At 41.7% G+C, this 21,135-nt stretch overlaps 1 protein-coding gene across 9 annotated transcripts in view; it reads left to right on the forward strand.

Annotated features, from left to right (window-relative positions):
- Positions 1–21,135, forward strand: part of PLCE1 (phospholipase C epsilon 1) — a 349,678-nt gene that overhangs the window by 188,105 nt on the left and 140,438 nt on the right. For all 9 annotated transcript variants that reach the window (XM_015147712.3, XM_077946826.1, XM_028826665.2 and 6 more), the window contains one exon: positions 3,687–4,003. In XM_015147712.3, the coding sequence (XP_015003198.3) occupies positions 3,687–4,003 (317 nt within the window). The remainder of the gene's footprint in view (positions 1–3,686; positions 4,004–21,135) is intronic.

The following is a 21,135-nucleotide window of genomic DNA, read 5'->3' on the forward strand; positions in this document are numbered from 1 at the left end:
CAATGTGTCATGTGAAGAGGAAACAGGACATAATAAGAAGAGCTCAACAAGGATGAGGGAAAGTGGGAAGTGTTTTTTTGGTTTGTTTTTTTTTATTAAATTATTATTATTTATTATTATTATTATACTTTAAGTTCTAGGGTACATGTGCACAACGTGCAGGTTTGTTACATATGTATACACGTGCCATGTTGGTGTGCTGCACCCATTAGCTCGTCATTTACATTAGGTATATCTCCTAATGCTATCCCTCCTCTCTCCCACCTCCCCACAATAGGACCCAGTGTGTGGTGTTCCCCTTCCTGTGTCCAAGTGATCTCATTGTTCAATTCCCACCTATGAGTGAGAACATGCGGTATTTAGTTTTCTGTTCTTGCGATAGTTTGCTGAGAATGATGGTTTCCAGCTGCATCCATGTCCCTACAAAGGATACGAACTCATCCTTTTTTATGGCTGCATAGTATTCCATGGTGTAGTGTTTTTAACAGCTGCTAAAAGTATGGAACTTTTAAAAGTAAGAAACAAAGAATTATGCCCCAAGAAGACTTCTGGGATGTTTTTCATGGTACATGATATGAAATCCCTGAGTAATCCAGCTTTAAGGAAACCTACATGAAAGGTCAACATTGTTTCAAAGCTTCTAGCATTCAATTTGTGTTCCTTTGAGTGTGATGTTATACTTATACGGAGATACATGCTTATATTGGGACTGCCAGATTTATTAGGGTTACAATGACCAGGTTTCTTTCTATTCTTTAATTTATTTGGGTCTCTCTTATTGCTGTTTCCCACCAGTCACTAGACTTGTCATTCATTGTAACAGCATGTGATTCATACCTCAAGATACATTGCAGTTTCCCATATGACATCCTTTTTTTTTTTTTTTTTTTTTTTTTGAGACGGAGTCTCGCTCTGTCGCCCAGGCTGGAGTGCAGTGGCCGGATCTCGGCTCACTACAAGCTCCGCCTCCCGGGTTCCCGCCATTCTCCTGCCTCAGCCTCCCGGGTAGCTGGGACTACAGGCGCCCGCCACCTCGCCCGGCTAGTTTTTTGTATTTTTTAGTAGAGACGGGGTTTCACCGTGTTAGCCAGGATGGTCTTGATCTCCTGACCTCGTGATCCGCCCGTCTCGGCCTCCCAAAGTGCTGGGATTACAGGCTTGAGCCACCGCGCCCGGCCATGACATCTTATCTTACATTATTTGCATATTATATTACATTATCTCTTCTCTTATATATTAGAGAAGTGACTAGAGTTATTTTTATTTCCTCTGCAGAGTGCTATAGTTTGAGATCATGTCTTAGAGTTGGTTACTTCTGAGAAGAGTTCCTATATTTGGCTAATTCCATTGTATATAAATTATCAGTATCTAGGAATTTCAGTTGGCCTCTTTCATCAAGTCACATTCAGATTCAATTTTCAGGAAACGTAGTCAGTTTCTAAACTATTCAGAAAGTTGGGGAGGGAGGCCATGTAGGGTAGATTTAAGCATCAACTTGATTTTAATGTTTTTTTAATATAAGCTTAGATAAAACCAAATATAATTTGATAGTCCCCATTTTTTGCTGCAGAAGATTTTTGGTAATTTGGTCCAAAAGATGTATTAAAATGCTTAGAGTCAACCAGAACCAACCTGGTTTCCATTTTTCTGTCCCATATCCTCAATGGTTTAGTAATTTGGACAGAGAGGATGGCCTGATTTTTTGATCAGAAGATATAGTGACCATACTCATGGAAGAAGGAATTAGGGACTGTGGGCTACCTGGTGTAGAAGGTACATAGTGAAGGGAAAGATAGAGAGGATTTGGAGTTTAAAGTATAAGGGATGTCCTATTTGTTAGTTTTTAAGGAAAAAGGAAACTGAACATTTGGGTATGCAAAGAAGTCAGTAGAAAGCGAGGGATTAAAGGTGGAGATAACCACTGAAGCAAGTTCTGGAAGAGACAAAGGTAGATTTAATCACAAACCTGGGTGGGCCTTGCAGAGGAGGAAGCACATGCCATTCTCAGGTAAGCAGAAGATGGAGAAAATGTAAGGCATCTGAATTGAAGGAGTTTCTGACATGACCTACACTATCATAGTTAAGAAACAGTTGAAAGACTGTAAGGAAAGCAAACGCAGGTTTGGGAGTGTAAGAAGAATAGAAAAGAGGATAGTGAGTTGTTTAGGAAAAAATAAATAAGTTTGTGTCAACTTTGAGCCACACTGAGGGCCTAGCTGAAGTTAGATAACAGGAATTAGCAACAGCCCCATCACTAAGTAGCATACTTGTCAGTGTCATCATACAGCAGCCCAGAAGCCAAGGAATGGGTGGTTTGAGTCTGCCCAGCATTGGGGATTGGGATGTGCCTGGGGTGGAAAGTCAAGTTGTCTTCTTTGGGAATCTCTGGCTGGTGAGTGCCATCTAAAATGCTTATCGTGGCACCGGACCAAGGCCAAAGAACTAGAAGTTTGCTGAGGACAGAGAAGTTTTACTAGAGAGAATAGAAGGGAAGAAAGAAGTCAAATTCAAGGATGATGACTTCAGAGTTTAATAATACAGACATGAAGCAGTTTGGAGTGATAATTCCAAAGTTTTCTGCAATGGAGATTTAGAAAAGAGTCAGAGAATACTGAGGTCTGAATGTGAAGGAAGTCATCCTTACGAACTTTGCTGTTAGCCAGTGTCCAGGCTGGATGACAGGTATTTCCAGGAAGAGAATGAGTGACATGAATATGTGACATTTCCCCAACTTAGGTGATCACAAAATTGTTTTTTCTTGCAAATGCCAGTATTCCAGAGATCATACTTTGGAAAACTCTGTTCTAGGGCTCATCATAGACTTTCCGTTTGTCGAATGAATGAGTTACAGGTAAGAAGTTAAGAGGCAGCCTGGGAGGGTGTCAAAGAGAAGGCAAGTGTGGTGTCTCTAATTACAGGAATCATTTTGAGCCTAGGCATCCCCCACTCTGGTAGTTCCATCTCGTGCACTGCCACCTTCTCTGCTGCATCTCTCTGTCACCTTCTTGCTACCAGTTGTGGGCCAGGAGTAAGATTTATTTATTTAGATACATCTCCTTATTACCTATTCCTTTCTTATGTTGGTAGATGGTTCTGTTCTTGCAAACCCCCAAATAGATATCAATGAAATCAAAGTCACTCTTTGGGGGTGAAGGGTTGGCAGAGAATACCATGACATTTTGAAACCTTTTGTCCAGAGAGTCTCTGGGTCCCCAGGTGTCCTGCCCATTTACACATAATATGCATATACATATTCCTCACCCCACAGCCTTCTTTCCTCTTCTATTTAAGTTGGCTATGCTTATACTCACCCTCATTTCATGTCACTCTGATGGTAGTTAGCAAAGGAGGATAAGGAGGCAAATGGTGTTTTACAAAGTGTAGTAAACTGGTTGGGGAATGATGTGCTAGATTAATGCTGCTTCTGAAAATGGAAAAAAAAAACAACCCTACCACCACCACCACCGCCACCGCCACTCCACCCCCACCTCATTAGGTGACTAGAAGACGGACAGGACAAATATCAGAAAGGCCTTTGTAACAAGAAAGAAAAATAGTACAGAACTCTTCACTAAGCAGGGGATTTGGTTAAAGAACATAGAAGATTTGAAATGGCTCTCAAGTAAATATCTGTTGCAGGGGACACCAGATTTGGTGTAACCACGGCTTCTGTTGCTTTGTTTTAGAACGCCAGCCAGGCCCCTCTGTGGCCAATTCCAACACCCTCCCTTCAAGTTCAGCTGGGATCAGCAAGGAGCTGATCGATCTGCAGCCTCTCATCCAGTTCCCAGAGGAAGTCGCCAGCATCCTGATGGAGCAGGAGCAGAGTATTTACCGCAGGGTCTTGCCGGTCGACTACCTTTGCTTCTTAACACGGGACTTGGGCACTCCCGAATGCCAGAGGTCCCTGCCCTGCCTCAAAGCATCCATCTCAGCGTCAATTCTTACCACTCAGAATGGAGAGCACAATGCCCTTGAAGATCTGGTGATGAGGTTTAATGAGGTAAGAAGCCAGTTTTTGATGTCTTGGTATTTGACTCACCCAGAAGTGATTTTCAAGCATACCTCCCCTTCTAGGTTTGTCTGTTCCTGATGTGTCTCATTTCACTCTGTCTTGCCACTTCCATGATGGCTGTTTTTCTTTCCAGGCAAAGAGACAGACATCACATTGCAATCCTTCCTTTCACTGTTCCCCAACTTGCCCTTAAGCCTAATTGATCTCAACTCCATTCCATAGCATTACCCAGTCCACCAATCCTAGTCCCTTTGGGCACCCAGAATGCCAATCTCCAACCCCTTCCTCTCCCCCACCAACCTCTCATTCCCAAAGGTGCTTTTAAAACCACATGTCTCAATTTTGAGTCTTGACAGCATGATCCCTGACCACATTCGTATAACCAACCCCTGACCCCCTTCTATTATTAGGACTCCCTCAGCAGAAACACCTAGGTCAGCAGAGCAGGCAGCAACCAGGGGGCAATTCACTGAGGGACAGTGAATCACCTTGGTTCTCTCTCTGCATTCCATGAAGATCCTCAGCCCCAGAATGTCACTCCAAAGCCTCTGAGGCTACATCAGAAGCTAGTTCTGAAGAAGACAGGTGTGACTGGAGTCTGGGAATACTTAGGACAAAGTCATTGTGTGGGGGTCTAGGGACTCACTGGGAGATCAAGAGCCACTGGCTGACATCCCTATGGCCCTGGGGCAGGGAAGAGCGGCAGGAAGGAGCAGGGAGTCTCCATGAAGTGCTGGGGTCTGGCCGACTGCACTCTTGGGCTTAGAAGGCACTTTCTCTTAGTAATGTAACCCACACCCAGAGTTTTCTATTCTACATTTTATGTTTTAGACTTAATTTCTTTTGTTTTGTGTATTCAGTCACAGAATTTTAATCAGTATGTTTGTTGGTTGTTAGTTGGCTGAACACAGATACAGTAGTTGCCTATTTTGGTCATTTAATAAACTCTACCTAATGCTGACAGGATATTCCTATTCTGAATTATATATATCTCTGATTGACTGAGGATCTGTCAGCCTTTGTTACTTAAGCACTTTCTGGCCAGGTGCGGTGGCTCATGCCTGTAATCCCGGTGCTTTAGGCAGGAGGATCGCTTGAGGCCGGGAGTTCAAAACCAGACTGAGCAAAATAGCAAGACCTTGTCCATACAAATTTAAAAAATTAGCTGGGCATGGTGGTGCACGCCTGTAGTCTCAGCTACTGTGGAGGTTGAGACCAGAGGATCCCTTAGCCCAGAAGGTTAGAGGCTTCAGTGAGCTAGGATCATGTCATTGTACCCAGCCTGGGTGACAGAGCGAGACACCATCTTTAGAAAAAAACACAAAACATTTTCTAACTGTAGCTCACTTTGCAGCCTCCATAGCTGGCAAATCAAAATCCTGATGATGGTTGTAAATGTCAGCGACCATGATAAGGCCCATGAATACAGCAAGTGTAAGAGGCTGAGCTCAAGCGGTTCTGTATCCAGACATGTCCTGAACACCAGTCTATCTGGCACTATTGTGCTAACCATTTTATATGTACCACTTACTTGCTCCTTACAACAACCTTGGGAGACAGATATTGTCATAAGCCCCGTCTTATCAATGGGAAACTGAAGTATGTGGAGATGAAGTGATTTTCCCAAGATTACACAAGTGGTAGGTGGCGATTTTGGTTTAATCCCACATAGTCAGGCCCTGAAGCCTGGGCTTCAAACGACTATAGGATGCTGCTTCCCACCTGCAGCAGGATTGCATTGGCGGGTGGTGCCTGCTAAAACTGCAGATTCCTGGTCCCACCCCAAACTGAGTAACACAGAATCTCTGACAGAATCTCTGGGAGTCCACATGAGAGCTTGCAAACCTCACTGCCCCGAAGTTGTTTTTAAAAATAAATCTCCTGATGTTCTTGATTTTCCTTACTGATAAAAATGGGATGGAAAAATGAAAGTTCCAGTAAACTGAGTGATTTTATTAGTGGATTTCACTGTATTTCATGAATTATTTTAAACTTCCAGATCTACCCACTCTCACATCCTTAGGATCCTATCTTGTCTTTATTTTTAAATTTCCCCCTGAACTTAAAAGTGAATTGCCAAAACTGCTAAAATCTAATTTTAAATTAAACTTGGATTTCTTCCATTCACTTCCATAACCTTGGGAATCAAAGACAAATTAGTGATTTCACTAATTCAGAGTTAGTGATGATATGACCTACAGCTGGGTAGAGGCAGACTTTGGACTATCTCTGAAAATAGTTTAGCTAAGCAACTTCAGAACGTAAACAAGATTTCTGGGAAAACACTTAAACTACTTAAGAGAACAGTCTGTTTCAAGTATTCTCAAGCATCTATTTTCATACAAATTATGGGTATGCTGATTAAAAATCAGTCTTACATAGGCAGATCCCAAATGATCTCTACTAGACATGACTGGAATAGCTAATTTCTAGTTCTTTTGTATACCATCAAAAGAGAATTTTCCAATTCAGATTTTTCACCTATTTTGAATGGCCTTGCCTTCAAATTAGCATGGCTTTACAGACCGTAAAGAAAAGGAAGAAATGGAGTGTGCGTTTATTTAATAGATGCTCTGGACTGGACATTTTTACATTTTTTAAAATCTCATTCAATTCTTATGACAGTTGTCATCATCCCTGTCTTGCAGAAGAAGAAAGTGAAGCTTAGGCAACAAAATAAATAATGATAGTGTTGGATTATGGCCCATAGAGTAAAATAAATATTTTTGAATCCATACTGATACAAATAAATCAGTGTGGTGGGTTGGGGAGTAGGGACAGCAATTACTTATAGAAAAATTTCAATTAATAAATGCAGAAAGAATGAGAAAAATAGAAAGTCATCATTAGAACACTACAGTAATAACTGTCGCAGGCAAGAACCACTGATGAATTCTAAAATTATTGGGCAAAAGTGAGTTTGATGAGTAATAGGATATTTGCAAATAGTCTCAAAGCATCTCTCCACAAGGTATTTATTAATACAAAGGGAAAATAGAACCCGGTAGACATTGGCTTGACCAAGCGATCAAGGCTAACATGATTAGTAATCAGACGTATCAACATATGCCTCCTGATATGGTGCCCTGAGAAAGGCAGGACTTCATCTCCATGGTATTCTTGCCAAAAACACACTACATAAATCTAGTAATGAAAAAAATATGAGGCAACTCTAAATTGAAAGACATTCTACTCTTCAAAAAGCAGCAACGTCATAAAAGGTAAGAAAAAATTGAGGAACTGTTAAAGGCTAGAGGAGACCAGGAGACGTAACAACTAAATGCAGTGTGGGATCCTAGTGGATCTTGGACTAGAAAAAGACATTAATGGAAAAACTGGAGAAACTCTGAGGCTTATAGTTTAGTTAGTATGATTGTATCAATGTTAGTTCCCTGGTTTTGACAATTGTGCTATGATTATGAAAGATACTAACATTAGAGGAAGCTGAGTGAAGGGCGTACAAGAACTCTCTGTACTGTCTTTTGGAACTTTTCTGTAAATCTAAAATTACTTCAAAATAGAAAAAAAATTGTAAGCAGTGAGCTCAGAGAGATTGAGTCACTTGTCTAAGTAGCTGAGTGGATATCAGAATCCAGATCTTTCTTCAAAGTCTATCTCTTCTCACCCAGCTGCTTCTCTCTTGTTAAATTATCAGGTTCAAGTCTATAGTAAAACCTGGCTTGCTAATTGAGAATTTAATTAGACTTGGGTCTCCTTTCCCTCTTCCCTCTCTATCTTTCTACTCCTTTTCTAAATCTCCTGTGTGTCTATCCTTTTTCTACTTCTCTTTCTGTTTCTGTTTTTATCCAGTTCCCCATTATCTAGGTTCCTGCCATCACTCCCTCATTCATTCATTCATCATTCACTCAAGACATTTATTTATTTGAATTTTTTAGTTTTAATTTTTGTGGGTACATAGTAGGTGTATATATTTATGGGATATAGAGGATATTTTGGTACAGGCATACAATGTGTAATTACAACAGAGTAATTAGGGTATCCATCATCTCAAGCACTTATCCATGTATTAAAAAAACCCAATTACACTCCTTTTGTTATTTTTAAATGTACAGTTAAATTATTATCGACTATAGTCACTCTTTTGTACTATCAAATACTAGATCTTACATTTTTTTCTAACTATTGTATGTACCCATTAACTATACCCACTTCCTCCCTCACTCTCCTCTACTACCTTTCTCACCCTGTGGTAACCATCCTTCTACTTTCTGTCTCCATGAGTTCAATTGTTTTAATTTTCAGCTGCCACAAGTAAGTGAGAACACACAGAGGTTATCTTTTTGTGCCTAGCTTATTTCACTTAACATAAGGACCTTTAATTCAATTCATGTTGTTGCAAACGACAGGATCTCATTCTTTTTTATGGCCGAATTATATATATATGTGCTACATTTTCTTATCTATTCATCTTGTTGATGGACACTTAGGTTGCTTCCAAATCTTGGCTATTGTGAACAGTGCTGAAATAAACATGGGAGTCCAGATATCTCTTCGATAGATTGGTTTTCTTTCTTTGGGGTATATACCTAGAGGTGGGATTGCTAGATCACTGAAGACATGCTTATTGGCTGGGCACAGTAGCTCACACCTATAATCCCAGCACTTTGGGAGGCCAAGGCAGGCAGATGGCTTGAGCCCAGGAGTTTGAGACCAGCCTGGGGAACATAGCAAAACCCCATCTCTACAAAAATTACAAAAAATTAGCCAGGCATCGTGGTGCATGCCTGTGGTCCCAGCTATGTGGGAGGCTGAGGTGGGAGGATTGTCTGAGCCTGGGAGGTCGAGGCTGCAGTGAGCCGAGATTGTACTACTGCGCTTCAGCCTGAGCGACAGAGTGAGTCCCTGTCTCAAAAAACAGACACATTGAGCACCTACTGTTCTCTAGTCTTCTCTTTTTTTTCCATTGGCGTGTCAAACATAATTTTTAAAACTAAGAAATTAGCAGTATATGGTGAAAATTAACGTTATGAGCCCATACTTTGTTCTGCCAAAATTGGATACACAAAGTAAATGCACTTTCCTCAGCGGAAAGAAGATGTATATTCCTTGGAACATGATAGTATCTTAAAGACAAGACAGGGAATATTAGCTCCATTGCAGGTGCTAGTCACTTGGGGTGGGGGAAGTGAATGCATTTACTCATGCATCCATTCAGTTAATCCAGCGCTTCTTAGAAGCAGTGTACTGTGGCAGATATGCACTAAGGAAAGTAAATAGAAGTCTGCCAGAAGCTACCAGACATGGACACAAATATCTACCAAAAAAGGCAGAAAGTAAGTGCAGTGAGAGTGGCACCAACAGAGAAGGCTGAGGTGTCCAGGTGGGTGACAAGATCTCATTCTGCTGAGCCCTGGAGTCTGGCGCTGGGTCTTGAGAGATGGGAGGAACAGAGGGGGACGTTCATAGGAAGTGGAAGGCAGTCCAGACAAGAAGACAATCAGACAGTTTTTGTCATGAGCAAGACTCATGATTTAGGGAGGCAGCTTGTTCCCGATTGCCCCCAGAACCACGCTTATGAGCTAGAAGTTTTCTATATTCTAACAACTCTCTACACAATGACTTAACTGTAATGCGGGAAAAAGGAAGAAAATTCCTAATGCTTTTCGGGCAGTTTTGCATAATGTTTATTCTTAGGAAAGCATGGTTAAAATGCAACTCAAAGTACGACCATGAAATTACTGAAAAGGTGCAGCTTACATTAATGAAAGCCTGGAGATAAAAACATTTAAAATCAGTTTGGATTGTGGCTTGGAAGCAATGTTTCCTCCCCATTCCCCCTTCTCCTGCCCTATTAGACTCTGGTGCACACACTAGAGAAACTTCTTAAAGGCAGTCTCTCTTTATCCTTGAAAAGAAACAGAAGCACAAGGAGGGGTCAGTCCTCAGGCAGAGCTAGTCAAGATCTGTGTTGAGGGTAGGCTTCATCCTGCTTTGCTTAGTTTGGGAGACAGGTCTTCCCGAACTTTCTTAATCTGAACACCTCTCTGTAGTCATATTCCTGATCTAAAGCTCGCAGAAGCTAGTGTTCTTTCTCTCTCCTTTCAGGTGGAGCAGACTAACTTCTTGACCACCCACGAAATCTCTCACTTTGACAGCCTCAAGTTGTATTGTTCTTTTTTCCCCTCCTCGTCTTCCTGCATCTAGCTTACCCTCATTCCTTTTGATCCTACTTTTTAAAAATTCCTCTTAAAATAAATTCCCAAACCTTTTATCTTTTCTAGAGGAAATGCAGAGGCATTTTTATAGACAATTTTACCGAAAAGATTACATACTTTAGTGCATGCAGGTGAGAAGAGAGGAGAGGCAAATCGAGATTGCAGGGCATCCTTCTTCCCTTCGCTTCCTCTCCCCGCTTTCCTGAGAAGCACCTTGGTGGAACGTGGAGGGAGGGGGAGGATCCTGGCATCACAGTTCTGAGTCACTAGCTCTCAAACCTCATATCTCCTTAATATGGCCTTTGCTATTGTGTTGTTCACCAATGATGATTTTGGGGGTTGGAACCCTTCATTGCATCTACAGCTGGTCCTTGGGATCGATCACCCGAGTAAATTTTTGACTCCATAACCTGTCACCACCCACACCAATTCCAGGCACTCTTTTGTGTAACAGACAGTTGATATCTCTGGCTGGAAAGTGATTTTCAAGGGGCCATATGCAGGTTCACTTTTTTCTATGTCCTAAGAGAGCAGTTTTTGCTTGTCGGGTGGTTCTTGGCAACACCATTCAGCAGGGCTCCTTTTTCAGATCAGCTGGTCTGGGCGCAGGTCGTGAGCCCTAGATTGAGACCCCCAGTTCTACTGAGACCCCAGCAGACTCTACAAGGCTTCCACCTGCCTCTGCCCTGGGTGTCTTTTCCCCTCCCCCATTCTGTGTGGTCAACCTGAGCATTCGTCAGCTAGCTTCCCTGTACCACACAAACTTGGGCAGCCCAAAGTGACAATTAGTTGCTGCTTGTTCCTTCTGTCTGGTAGGTTTCACCAGATGCCAATTCAACAGTTTAAAGGCCATCCTCTCTATAAAGAATGCCAAGGTGCAGCTTAACTTCCTGGTAAAGAGTAGTAAGAATAAATAAACCATCTGGTCAAAGAAGAGCCGTTTGAGCTTTCAGCCAGAATTCCTTATGTACTTCATAGCAATGATGATCGCTTTGGCAGATTCCAGTATCTAAAAGCCCATCTGGTGATAGCCGGGAAAGACCATTTCAGCACAGTAAACAGAAAGCATGCATATTATAATGATGTGAGGCAGTGTCATGTCCAAATAGGTTCTTTCACCTGAAATGTTTTAGAAAAAATATTGGTTTTGAATTTGTATATTGAACCATGTTTAGAAACATCTCTATCAAAGTTTTCCCCCTCTTTTATAAAAGCAGACAGCAGAGCAAACCATCTGTTCAGGGCTGCTTTACAAACTTCCTTCCTCAAATCTGAACACTCACAGGATAAACTGCTGACAAAATCCCCCTCAGGGTAAGGGAAATTTCAGCTCACTTTGGAAAATCACATTTTTCCTTGACAAAGCACATCTCCCTCTGAGAGCAGATGTTGTATTCTTTCCCTGGAACGTTTCACTGCCCATTCCAGGAGTAACAGATACTTTACTCCAGACATTTCTCTACTAAAAACAATACAGTAGGCAAATAAATACAGAGACTCAGCTGTGCAGGGTGGCATCCTAAGCGCAAGGTTATTTGTAGGTGGCACTTCCATCCTGGAGCTGACTGACAACAAATCATGTCTCATGGTTCCTGGCAGTCAGTACCCACACAGGGCTTTCCTCACCCAGAGTAACACGTAGGGCTGAGAAATAAGAGGGGCACGGAAGCTTGACATCATTCAGGTGCCACTCTGGAGTCAGGCTGCCTGGCTTCTGATACACCATTCCCAGCTGTACAACCTCAAGCCAGATACCTAAGCCTTCATCTTTATCTTATTTTGATTTTAGTTTTATTTATTTTTTTTTGAGACAGGGTCTCTGTTTCCCAGGCTGGAGTGCAGTGGCTGATCTTTGCTCAGTGCAGCCTCAACCTCTCAGGCTCAAGCGATCCTCCCACCTCAGCCTCCCAAATAGTTGGGACTACAGGTGCACACCACCTCGCCCGGCTAATTTTTGTATTTTTAGTAGAGATGGGATTGCACCATGTTGTCCAGGCTGGTCTTGAACTCCTGAGCTCCAGAGATCCACCTGCCTTGGCCTCCCAACGTGCTGGGATTTTAGGCAAGCGCTACCAGCCTAATCTCTCATCTTTAAATGGGGCCAATAATATGCCTACCCCAAATGCTTTATGTGAGTAAAAGAACATGTCAAATAAATGACATGTTTAAAGCACTTGTTAGGGACCAAAGACACAGTAGTGGTGTGATGTTAGTTACAAAAACAAAAAGCAAAAAAACAAAACAAAAAAAACCACTAACATAATTGCCTTATTAGAATAACTAATGATAATAAATTCAATTTTTTATTATTGTGATCACCCCCACTTAACAGATGAGAAAACTGAGGCACAGAGAGACTAAGTGAATGACCTGTGGTTTCAGAGCTGACAATTGAACCCAGGTGTTCTGGCTTCCAGAGCCAGCATTCCTGGCTCATCTGCTTGGTACTTTTGAATCAAAAGCTGAGGGACCTTCTTTCCACCACTCGATTCTCTTACTCTAAATGAAACCATTTTCCTCGCAATAGGATTCAGAATTTTTTTATGATTTCGATATGTGTAAAAATGTTGACCTGTTTGTTGATTTTAACCTATCTGCTAACTTCCTGATACTGTAAATACAGCATCTCCTTTTAACTGGGAGACTGTGGCCATTGAAATGGGGAGGACAACAACATCTCAATGTCTGAAAATATTAGAGCATGGGGGATAATTTATCTTTTCCACAGCACCAGGCAGAAGGCAGATTTCAGATTTTTGGCTTTTCAAGTCCCTTCTTGGCTCTGAGGTTTCCTTAAGTGTGAAATGCCTGAGAAAGATTGCCCCCCAAATCTAAAGGAGTTTACTTATATTCCTCTCTTGACCACGTCATTTCTACTATATTTTTCCTCCTCTCTCTCTGTTCATTCCTATTTTACATGAAACCTACACGTTTAGCAGTGATGGCGCTGTGGTTTGAATGTGTTTACTCCAAAACTCAGGTGTTGCCACTGTGATGGGATTAAGAGTTGGGACCTCTAAGAGGTGATTAGGCCGTGAGGGCTCCTCCGTCATCAATGGGATTAAGGCCCTTGTAAAAGAGACTTCATGCAGCATTCAGCTTACTTGCCCTTTCACCTTCTGCCATGTGAGGACACAGTGTCCCCTTCAGAGGATGCAACTCTCACCAAACAACCAAAATTGTTAGCACCTTGTGGAGCTCCCAGGCTCCAGAACTATGAGAAAATAAATTTCCACTCTTTATACATTACACAGTCTGTGGTATTCTGTTATAGCAGCACAAAATGGACTAACACAGATAGCTTTGAAATTCAAAATCTTAAGTCCTACCTGTGCTCCCAGTTGGGGCAGCAGGAGGAGGCAGTGGGAAGGGGTTGCCTTGCACCTTGTCAGGCAGAACTGGCACACCTGCACTCATTCTTCAGCCGTCTAATGTGACTTCCTTGAACAGTAGTTCTCACTGATCAGCAGAATGAAGACAATGGGAATCAGAATAGTTTTAAAATGCGCACATGTCCGTAGCCCACCCCCAAGAAATTCTGCCTCCGTGGATGCAAGGTGGGGCCTAGGCATTTATAATTTTAAAAAACTCCATGAAGGCCAGGCTTAGTGGCTCACTCCTATAATCCTAGTAGTTATCTGAGGCAGGAGGGTTGCTTGAGTCCAGGAGTTCAAGACCAACCAGGAGTTCAAGACCAACATAGCAAGATCCTGTATCTATAAAAAATTTAAAAATTGACAGGGCATGGTGGTGCATACCTGTAGTTCCAGCGACTGGGGAGGCTGAGGTGGGAGGATCATTTGGGCCCAGGAGTTGAGGCTGCAGTGAGCTAGGTTGATGCCACTATACTCCAGTCTGAATGATAGAGTGAGACCCTTTCTCTAAAATTTAAAATAACAAAAAGGAAAAAACATAGCTTCACGAGATAACCCTGATGCCACCAACACAGCAACAGTTGAGAATCACTGCTCTAGAACATCAGTCACAGCAGCACTCAAAGAGAACAAAGCTGTATCCCAAAGCAAATAGGAGGAAAATGTCCTTCTTCCTTTTCTTTCTATATTTTTTTTTCATTTTTTGCTCATAGTACTGCAATGGAGGACTTCATTTTGAAGCAGGAGGAAAATGGCTTCTATCTTTGGGGTCATCCATTAGTGCAGATAATTGAGAATTGTTCAAAGTACATTTAAATAAATGTAATGGCTTGTTTTCCCTCCCTTCATTTCTTTTTTTTTTTTTTTTTTTTTTTTTTGAGACAGAATCTCACTGTGTCACCCAGGCTGGAGTGCAATGGTGCAATCTCGGCTCACTACAACCTCCGCCTCCCAGGTTCAAGCAATTCTCATGCTTCACCCTCCCAAGTAGCTGGGATCACAGATGTGCACCACCACACTTGGATAATTTTTGTATTTTTTTTTAGTAGAGACAGGGTTTCACCATGTTGGCCAGGGTGGTCTTAAACTTCTGGCCTCAAGCAATCCACCTGCCTTGGCCTCCCAAAATGCTGGGCTTACAAGCATGAGCCACCATGCCCAGCCCATCTTCATTTCTTTTCTTTCTTCTTTCCTTCATTCCTTCCTTTTCTTCTTTCCTTTCTTGCTTTCTTTTCTTTCTGTATTTTTTTTTCATTTTTTGCTCTTAGTACTACAAAATGGAGGACGTGATTTTGAACCCTTTAACATTTAGACTATGTCATTACTATAATAGGCTATCTTCATTCTCAGTTCTCCTTCTTAAAGCTCACATTGTGTCTCCAAGATTTAACTGGCCCAGAAAGTTAACTGTCAAAGCCATTGACTTATTAGACAGCTGTTTAATTCTGTTTTAAAGCAGATATCAGTTAACACCTCTGTCTTGAGACTGGTAGAAACAATAATGGGTCCAGTGGAAATCAACAAATAGATGAATAAGAATTTTGACCTATGCGAGCAGTATTGTTACTGTTAGAAATAATAAACATGACCCAGAGAAGCAGTGCAGCAGTGCTTCCAGGCCCTTGCCGTCTCACTTAAATGACCCTGAACACTGTGGGAAAGACCAGGTCAGCTTTAGTCAGAGACTGGGATTTTGAGCCTCTTTCCAGGACGGCATTAGCTGACCCTATTAGGATGTTTAATTCTGCTCTTTGAAAAACCACTCTTAGAGATTTTTGCTGCACATGTGAAAGCCAAGGAGAAATGTATTTATGCTTTACTGAGGATCTGCATTTGCCCAAAAATTTAAACATTCATTAATCCAACTGCTTTCTCTATGCCTCCCCTTGGCTTTTTTCATTCAACAAGACTTTCAGTACTAACTTTTGTACTAAATGCTGTTTGTGCACGGGGAATATGGCACAGAACAACACAGACAAAGCTCCTGCCCCACTGAGCTTACATTCTAGTCATGTCTAAAAGACATCTCAAATATGGCCAAAATAGAATTAACTTCTCCCTCCCCACCATTCACATACCATCCAGGACCTTCCCCCCTCAACCAATGCTGCTGCCCTCCCCATCTCAGTGAGCAGCTTCAGTGTCAACCCAGGTGTTCAGGCCATCAACCAGAGTTTGATTGATTTACTCTTTCCTCATACCCTGACATCTAAACTGTACTAGGCTATTCTTGCATTGCTATAGAGAGATACCTGAGGCTGGGTAATGTATAAAGAAAAGAGGTTTAATTGGCTCATGCTTCTATGGGCTTTACAGGAAATGTGGAGCTGGCATCCACTTCTGGTGAGGCCTCAGAGCTTTTACTCATGGCGAGAGGTGAAATAGGAGCAGGCACGTCATGGGGCGAGAATGAGAGTGAGAGAGAGAAAAGGGGGATGTCCCAGACTCTTTTAAAACAACCAGCTCTTGAGTGAACTAAGTAAGTGAGAACTTACTCATCACCAAGGGGACGGCACTAAGCTATTCATAAGGGATCCACCCCATGATCCAGTGCCTCTCACGAGGCCCCAACATCGGGGATCACATTTCAACACGAGATTTGAACAGGGCAAACATCCAAACCATAGCATAAACTATCAGCAAGTTTCATTTGCAGTACTTGCAAAATACCCCCTGAATTGGCCCACTCCTTAGTGTTTCATCTGCTAAGCTAGGTTGAAACCAGCCACCATTGCACTTATCTCCAGAACTGCTTTCATGCTGACAAATGCTATAATCCATTCTCCACCCAACAACTGGAGTGATCGTTTATAAGCATAAAGGTAACTCCCCTGCTAAGTGTCGCTTCAATGGCTCCCCTTTGCATTTGAAATAAAATCCAAAATAACAAGACCCTGCATGGTTTTGCTCCTGCCTACTTCTCCAACCTAACTTTATTTATTTGTTTATTTAGAGATGGGGTTTTGCTCTTGCTGCCCAGGGTGGAGTGCAATGGCATGATGTCAGCTCACTGCAACCTCCACCTCCTGGGTTCAAGTGATTCTCCTGCCTCAGCCTCTCTAGTCACTGGGATTACAGGCACCTGCCACCATTCCCAGCTAATTTTTGTATTTTTAGTAGAGACAGGCTTTCAGCATGTTGGCCAGGCTGGTCTCAAACTCCTCTCCTTAGGTGATCTGCCTGCCCCAGCCTCCCAAAGTGCAGGGATTATAGGCATGAGCCAGCACTTCTGGCCCTCCAACCTAACTTTATACACCCACCCCTCTCTCTGGCTCTGTTTTAGCCACACAACCTTTCATTCTGTTCCCTGGACATGCCAAGTTAGTTTTCTGTACACAGCCTCTGCAGTTGTTGTTGCCTCTGCAAAAGACCTTCTTTCTCAGATCATATCATAGCTACTGCCTTCTCTTGGTCATGTCTTAGCTCAAAAGCCAGGGAACTTGACTTGCTTTTTTTTTTTTTTTTTTCTATCTCCTTAGACTAGAAACTTTTCTAACTTGTTCATTGCTATATCTCTTGTTTTTATGCCTGGTACCAACTATATAGTAGATGTGTAATAGTATTTTATGAATAATGCTAATTAGCGTACATAATTATCCTATTAGGTACTGTTAGAAATACAAAGAAAAGTAAGCCATGGGTCATTTTGTTCAAGGAATTTACAATCTAGTTCAAGGCATACAAGACATAAAATATTGAATAAATATACACATAAGGGGATAAAGCAATGCCAAGCATGAACTATTGTGTAAGAGATCGTAGTTAGAGAAGTGCTGTGAGTTAGTAGAAAGAGGAAAGAGTATAATTCTATCATTAAGTCTGGACATACAGCCAAGGTGGCTCACACCTGTAATACCAGCATTTTGAGAGGCTGAGGCAGATCACCTGAGGTCAGGAGTTTGAGACCAGTCTGGCTAATAGGGTGAAACCCCATCTCTACTAAAAGTACAAAAAATTAGCCAGGCATGGTGGTGCGTGCCTGTAATCCCAGCTACTTGGGAAGCTGAGGCAGAAGAATCACTTGAACCCAGAAGGCAGAGGTTGCAGTGAACCGAGTTTGTGCCACTGCACTCCAGCCTGGGCCACAAGAGTGAAACTCCACCTAAAAAGAAAAAAACAAAAATGTCTGGGCATGAACATGGGGATCTGCCACTTACTGTGGGACCCTGGGCAAGTGAGTGATTTAAAAAACAGAATTCAGCTTCATATTTCTCATCTATAAAGCGGGATAATTTAATTAATTTCACATGGTTATGGGGACACTTAAACAAGATAACATATATAAAATCACCAAGTACAGGATAGGTTCTCAATAAATGGTAACTAGTGTGATTTGTGCAGAATGAGAGATAAAGATTGTGCATGCCGTGAGATTTGAAGAGGGAGATCACACGGGCACATCTCCGTTGAGGATGACCAAAGACTTCAGAGCTTTGGAGATTGGGAAGGCTTTTGTCAGGCACAGCTCGAACTTTCGCACTGATGAAGTTTTGGAGGTAATGTGGACTCATGTCATTCACCAAATATAAGAATCCCTTCCTTGCAGCTTCTTGCCCAGCTTTTGCTAAAAACTTTTGAAGATGGGCTTCAATCCATTTCAGCAAACTCATTGTGAGGATGCAACTTGATTTGTTTTAACAGTCTTTCTTAAAACAGACTGAATTCTTTCTCCTTACAGATTCCACTTGTCAGTCCCCAGGGGGAATAGTAAAAATTATGTCTTCCTTTGGTTTGGTTCTCTTGAAGCTGGACATTCCCCATATCTTCAGAACTTACATCATTTGGCAAAATGTAAAAATGAGGCTCCCTCATCTGTTCTGAACAGTGAGTCTCTTCCTTCTCTCAATTGGGTAATTATCCTGCTCTTAATTCTGCTAAATTAATTGCTTTTCTCTATTAGCTCTAATTATTAGCCCAGATGATGATCAGCTATAACTGCTAGACTTTTATCATATAAACAGCCATCAAGCTGATCTTTTCTCTGCATAGGTTGTTTTGTTTATTATTTTCTCACGTGGGCATAGTATTTTATATTTAAGTCTACTAAATTTTAATTTTGGGGCATTGAGGCCTATCAAAATAATTTTGAATCTTCATTCAGCTTTGTATTGAAGTAACTAACACTCCAGATTTTTTTCATATTCAGATTTGATAAATAAGTGTCATGTATATTTGTTCAAATTGTTGGTAAAAATGTCAAGTCAAATAGGAATTAATAGAAAGCCTATGGCATGTCACTAGAGACTATTCATCAGGTTGGCCTAACAAAACATTTTTTCAATTAGATGTGAGTCTCCTTAACTCTACAATCATCCAACAAATGTTTCTGCATTTTATGTCTCCTCTGTGAAACCACTTCCTAAAACCAAGATACATAGTTGATATGCAAGTCAAATTATCCTATCAAAAGGGAAAAAAATTTAATTCGACAATTAGCTACTTGAGGATGTCTAATTTATCTCGCATTCATTGATATGATGGTGATGATGGAGAGAGTGATGATGGAGCTGCTGTGAATCCCGTGCCTTGCACTGGGCACTGGGCCAAACACTTTACAACCCTAATCTCATTTAGCTTTTACACAACCCTGAAAGGTGGGAGCCATGGCTTTATTTTACAAATAACAAAACTGAGAGAGAGGCTACAGAAAAATTAAGACATGGGGCTAAAAAAATGATAATAATTAATAAGTAATGAAAGGCTATAGAATTTGCCCAATATCGCATAGGTTGAAAGTGGCTAAGCCAAGATGAAACATATACATATATAAGTATATACACACATTACTGCATCTAGTTGCAATGTAAGTACTTGCCATAGGAAAGATCATGAATAAAGAAACATGGGCATAAAATTCTGGTTTGTTGGAAAGGAGTTTAGGGGTAACCAAGTGAGGGCAGGGCAGCATCTCCCAACATGATATGGGATGTCAGTATTCATTCTGTTAAAAACAGTGCCCCATCATCTAACACATAAGCCACATGCTAGGAAAGCAATGATAAGTAAGTTGTTTCACTGCAGGACTTCTCATGGATTTATTATGTTGATGTACATGGTGCCTGCCCCAGAATGAGTTTTTCATAAAAATACTTGGGTACTGGATACCTGATGGCTCGGTACCCACTACTGAATGTACTTTGGGAAACTGTAGTAGAGGAGGTGGGTCTGGGTCTTAATGCCTCAGCCTCCCCAAGCAGCTTGGCCACAGATTCCTCAAGGGCCAGAGAAGGAGCAGGGAAAGGATGAGGACTCAGCCACAGGTCAAAGCAGGACAGATGCTGTGGGTGATGAGTCTGGATCCCTCCTGCCCTGGCACATGGACTTACAAGGTGAGATCTTAATCCCATGATTCAGATTCCATAAACCTCACACGAACACAAGTTTCGTTCCTTTTCATCACACCTCATACTTTGAAAGTTAGACAGACATTAAAGTTGTATGTAAATCGTTAGGGTGGAAAACATGCCGGACTGGCCCTAGACAAAAATGCAGCCAAGAAGTTTGTCGACATTTCCAGCCCCTAAAACCCCCTCTTCTCTTCTCCATCTGCCTGCCCTGGTCCCTAGGTACCCACAGCTACCATGGAACCCACTTGCCCCCTTCCCTAGGTACTCACAGCTACCATGAGGTCCCAATTCCCTTAAACCACATCTCTCCCACCCCCCAGCACCATAATTCATGTTATAGTGGTCTTGTTATGAGTCATTTCGTAATTTGTAAAATATTCTCCTTAATGAAAAGTAAAATTTGTCTTGTATTTGTGATAGTTCTCTATTTGGGTCAATTAAGTATACAAATGCAACGAATATTCCCTATAAGTAGAGAGAATAAAAATCTGTGTATTTATAGTCCTTTAATAATTCCTAGGAAGTTCTCTATTGCTATATAAAATATGTTTTCTTAATTTTTAGCTATAGAAACCAACAACCAATCTTAGGGAAAAAACTTAAAGTATACTTAAATTTAAACCATTTGTCAACTAATGTGCACATTTACACCACAACTTTACACTTAAGCAGAGCCCTTCACATACATTATGACATTAACCCTTACACAGCCACTCTGTGTGGCTCTGGGACTCCAGCCTATCCTTCTGACTCCACGTCCTGGGCTCCTACTGTCCATCACTGCTGCCTTTCACTCCTGCAGCCTGCATAGCTTGGTTTGGTTTGTTTGTTTGTTTGTTTGTTTTGTTTTGTTTTGTTTTTCAGATGGAGCTTTGCTCTTGTTGTCCAGGCTGGAGCACAATGGCACAATCTTGGCTCACTGTAACCTCCACCTCCTGGGTTCAAACAATTCCCCTGCCCCAGCCTCACAAGTAGCTGGGACTACAGGCATGTGTCACCACTCTCAGCTAATTTTTTGAATTTAGTAGAGATGGGGTTTCACCATGTTGGTCGGGCTGGCCTCAAACTCCTGACCTCAGGTGATCCACCTGCCTCGGCCTCCCAAAGTGCCGGTATTACAGGCGTGAGCCGTCATCCCCAGCCCTGTATAGCATTTTGATAGACATTCCTAGAGTAGTTTTTCTTTTTTTTTTTTTTTTTTTTTTTTTGAGGCAGAGTCTCGC

The sequence above is a fragment of the Macaca mulatta genome, chromosome 9 (assembly GCF_049350105.2).
Source record: "Macaca mulatta isolate MMU2019108-1 chromosome 9, T2T-MMU8v2.0, whole genome shotgun sequence".
In the NCBI taxonomy this organism is placed as follows: Eukaryota; Metazoa; Chordata; class Mammalia; order Primates; family Cercopithecidae; genus Macaca; species Macaca mulatta.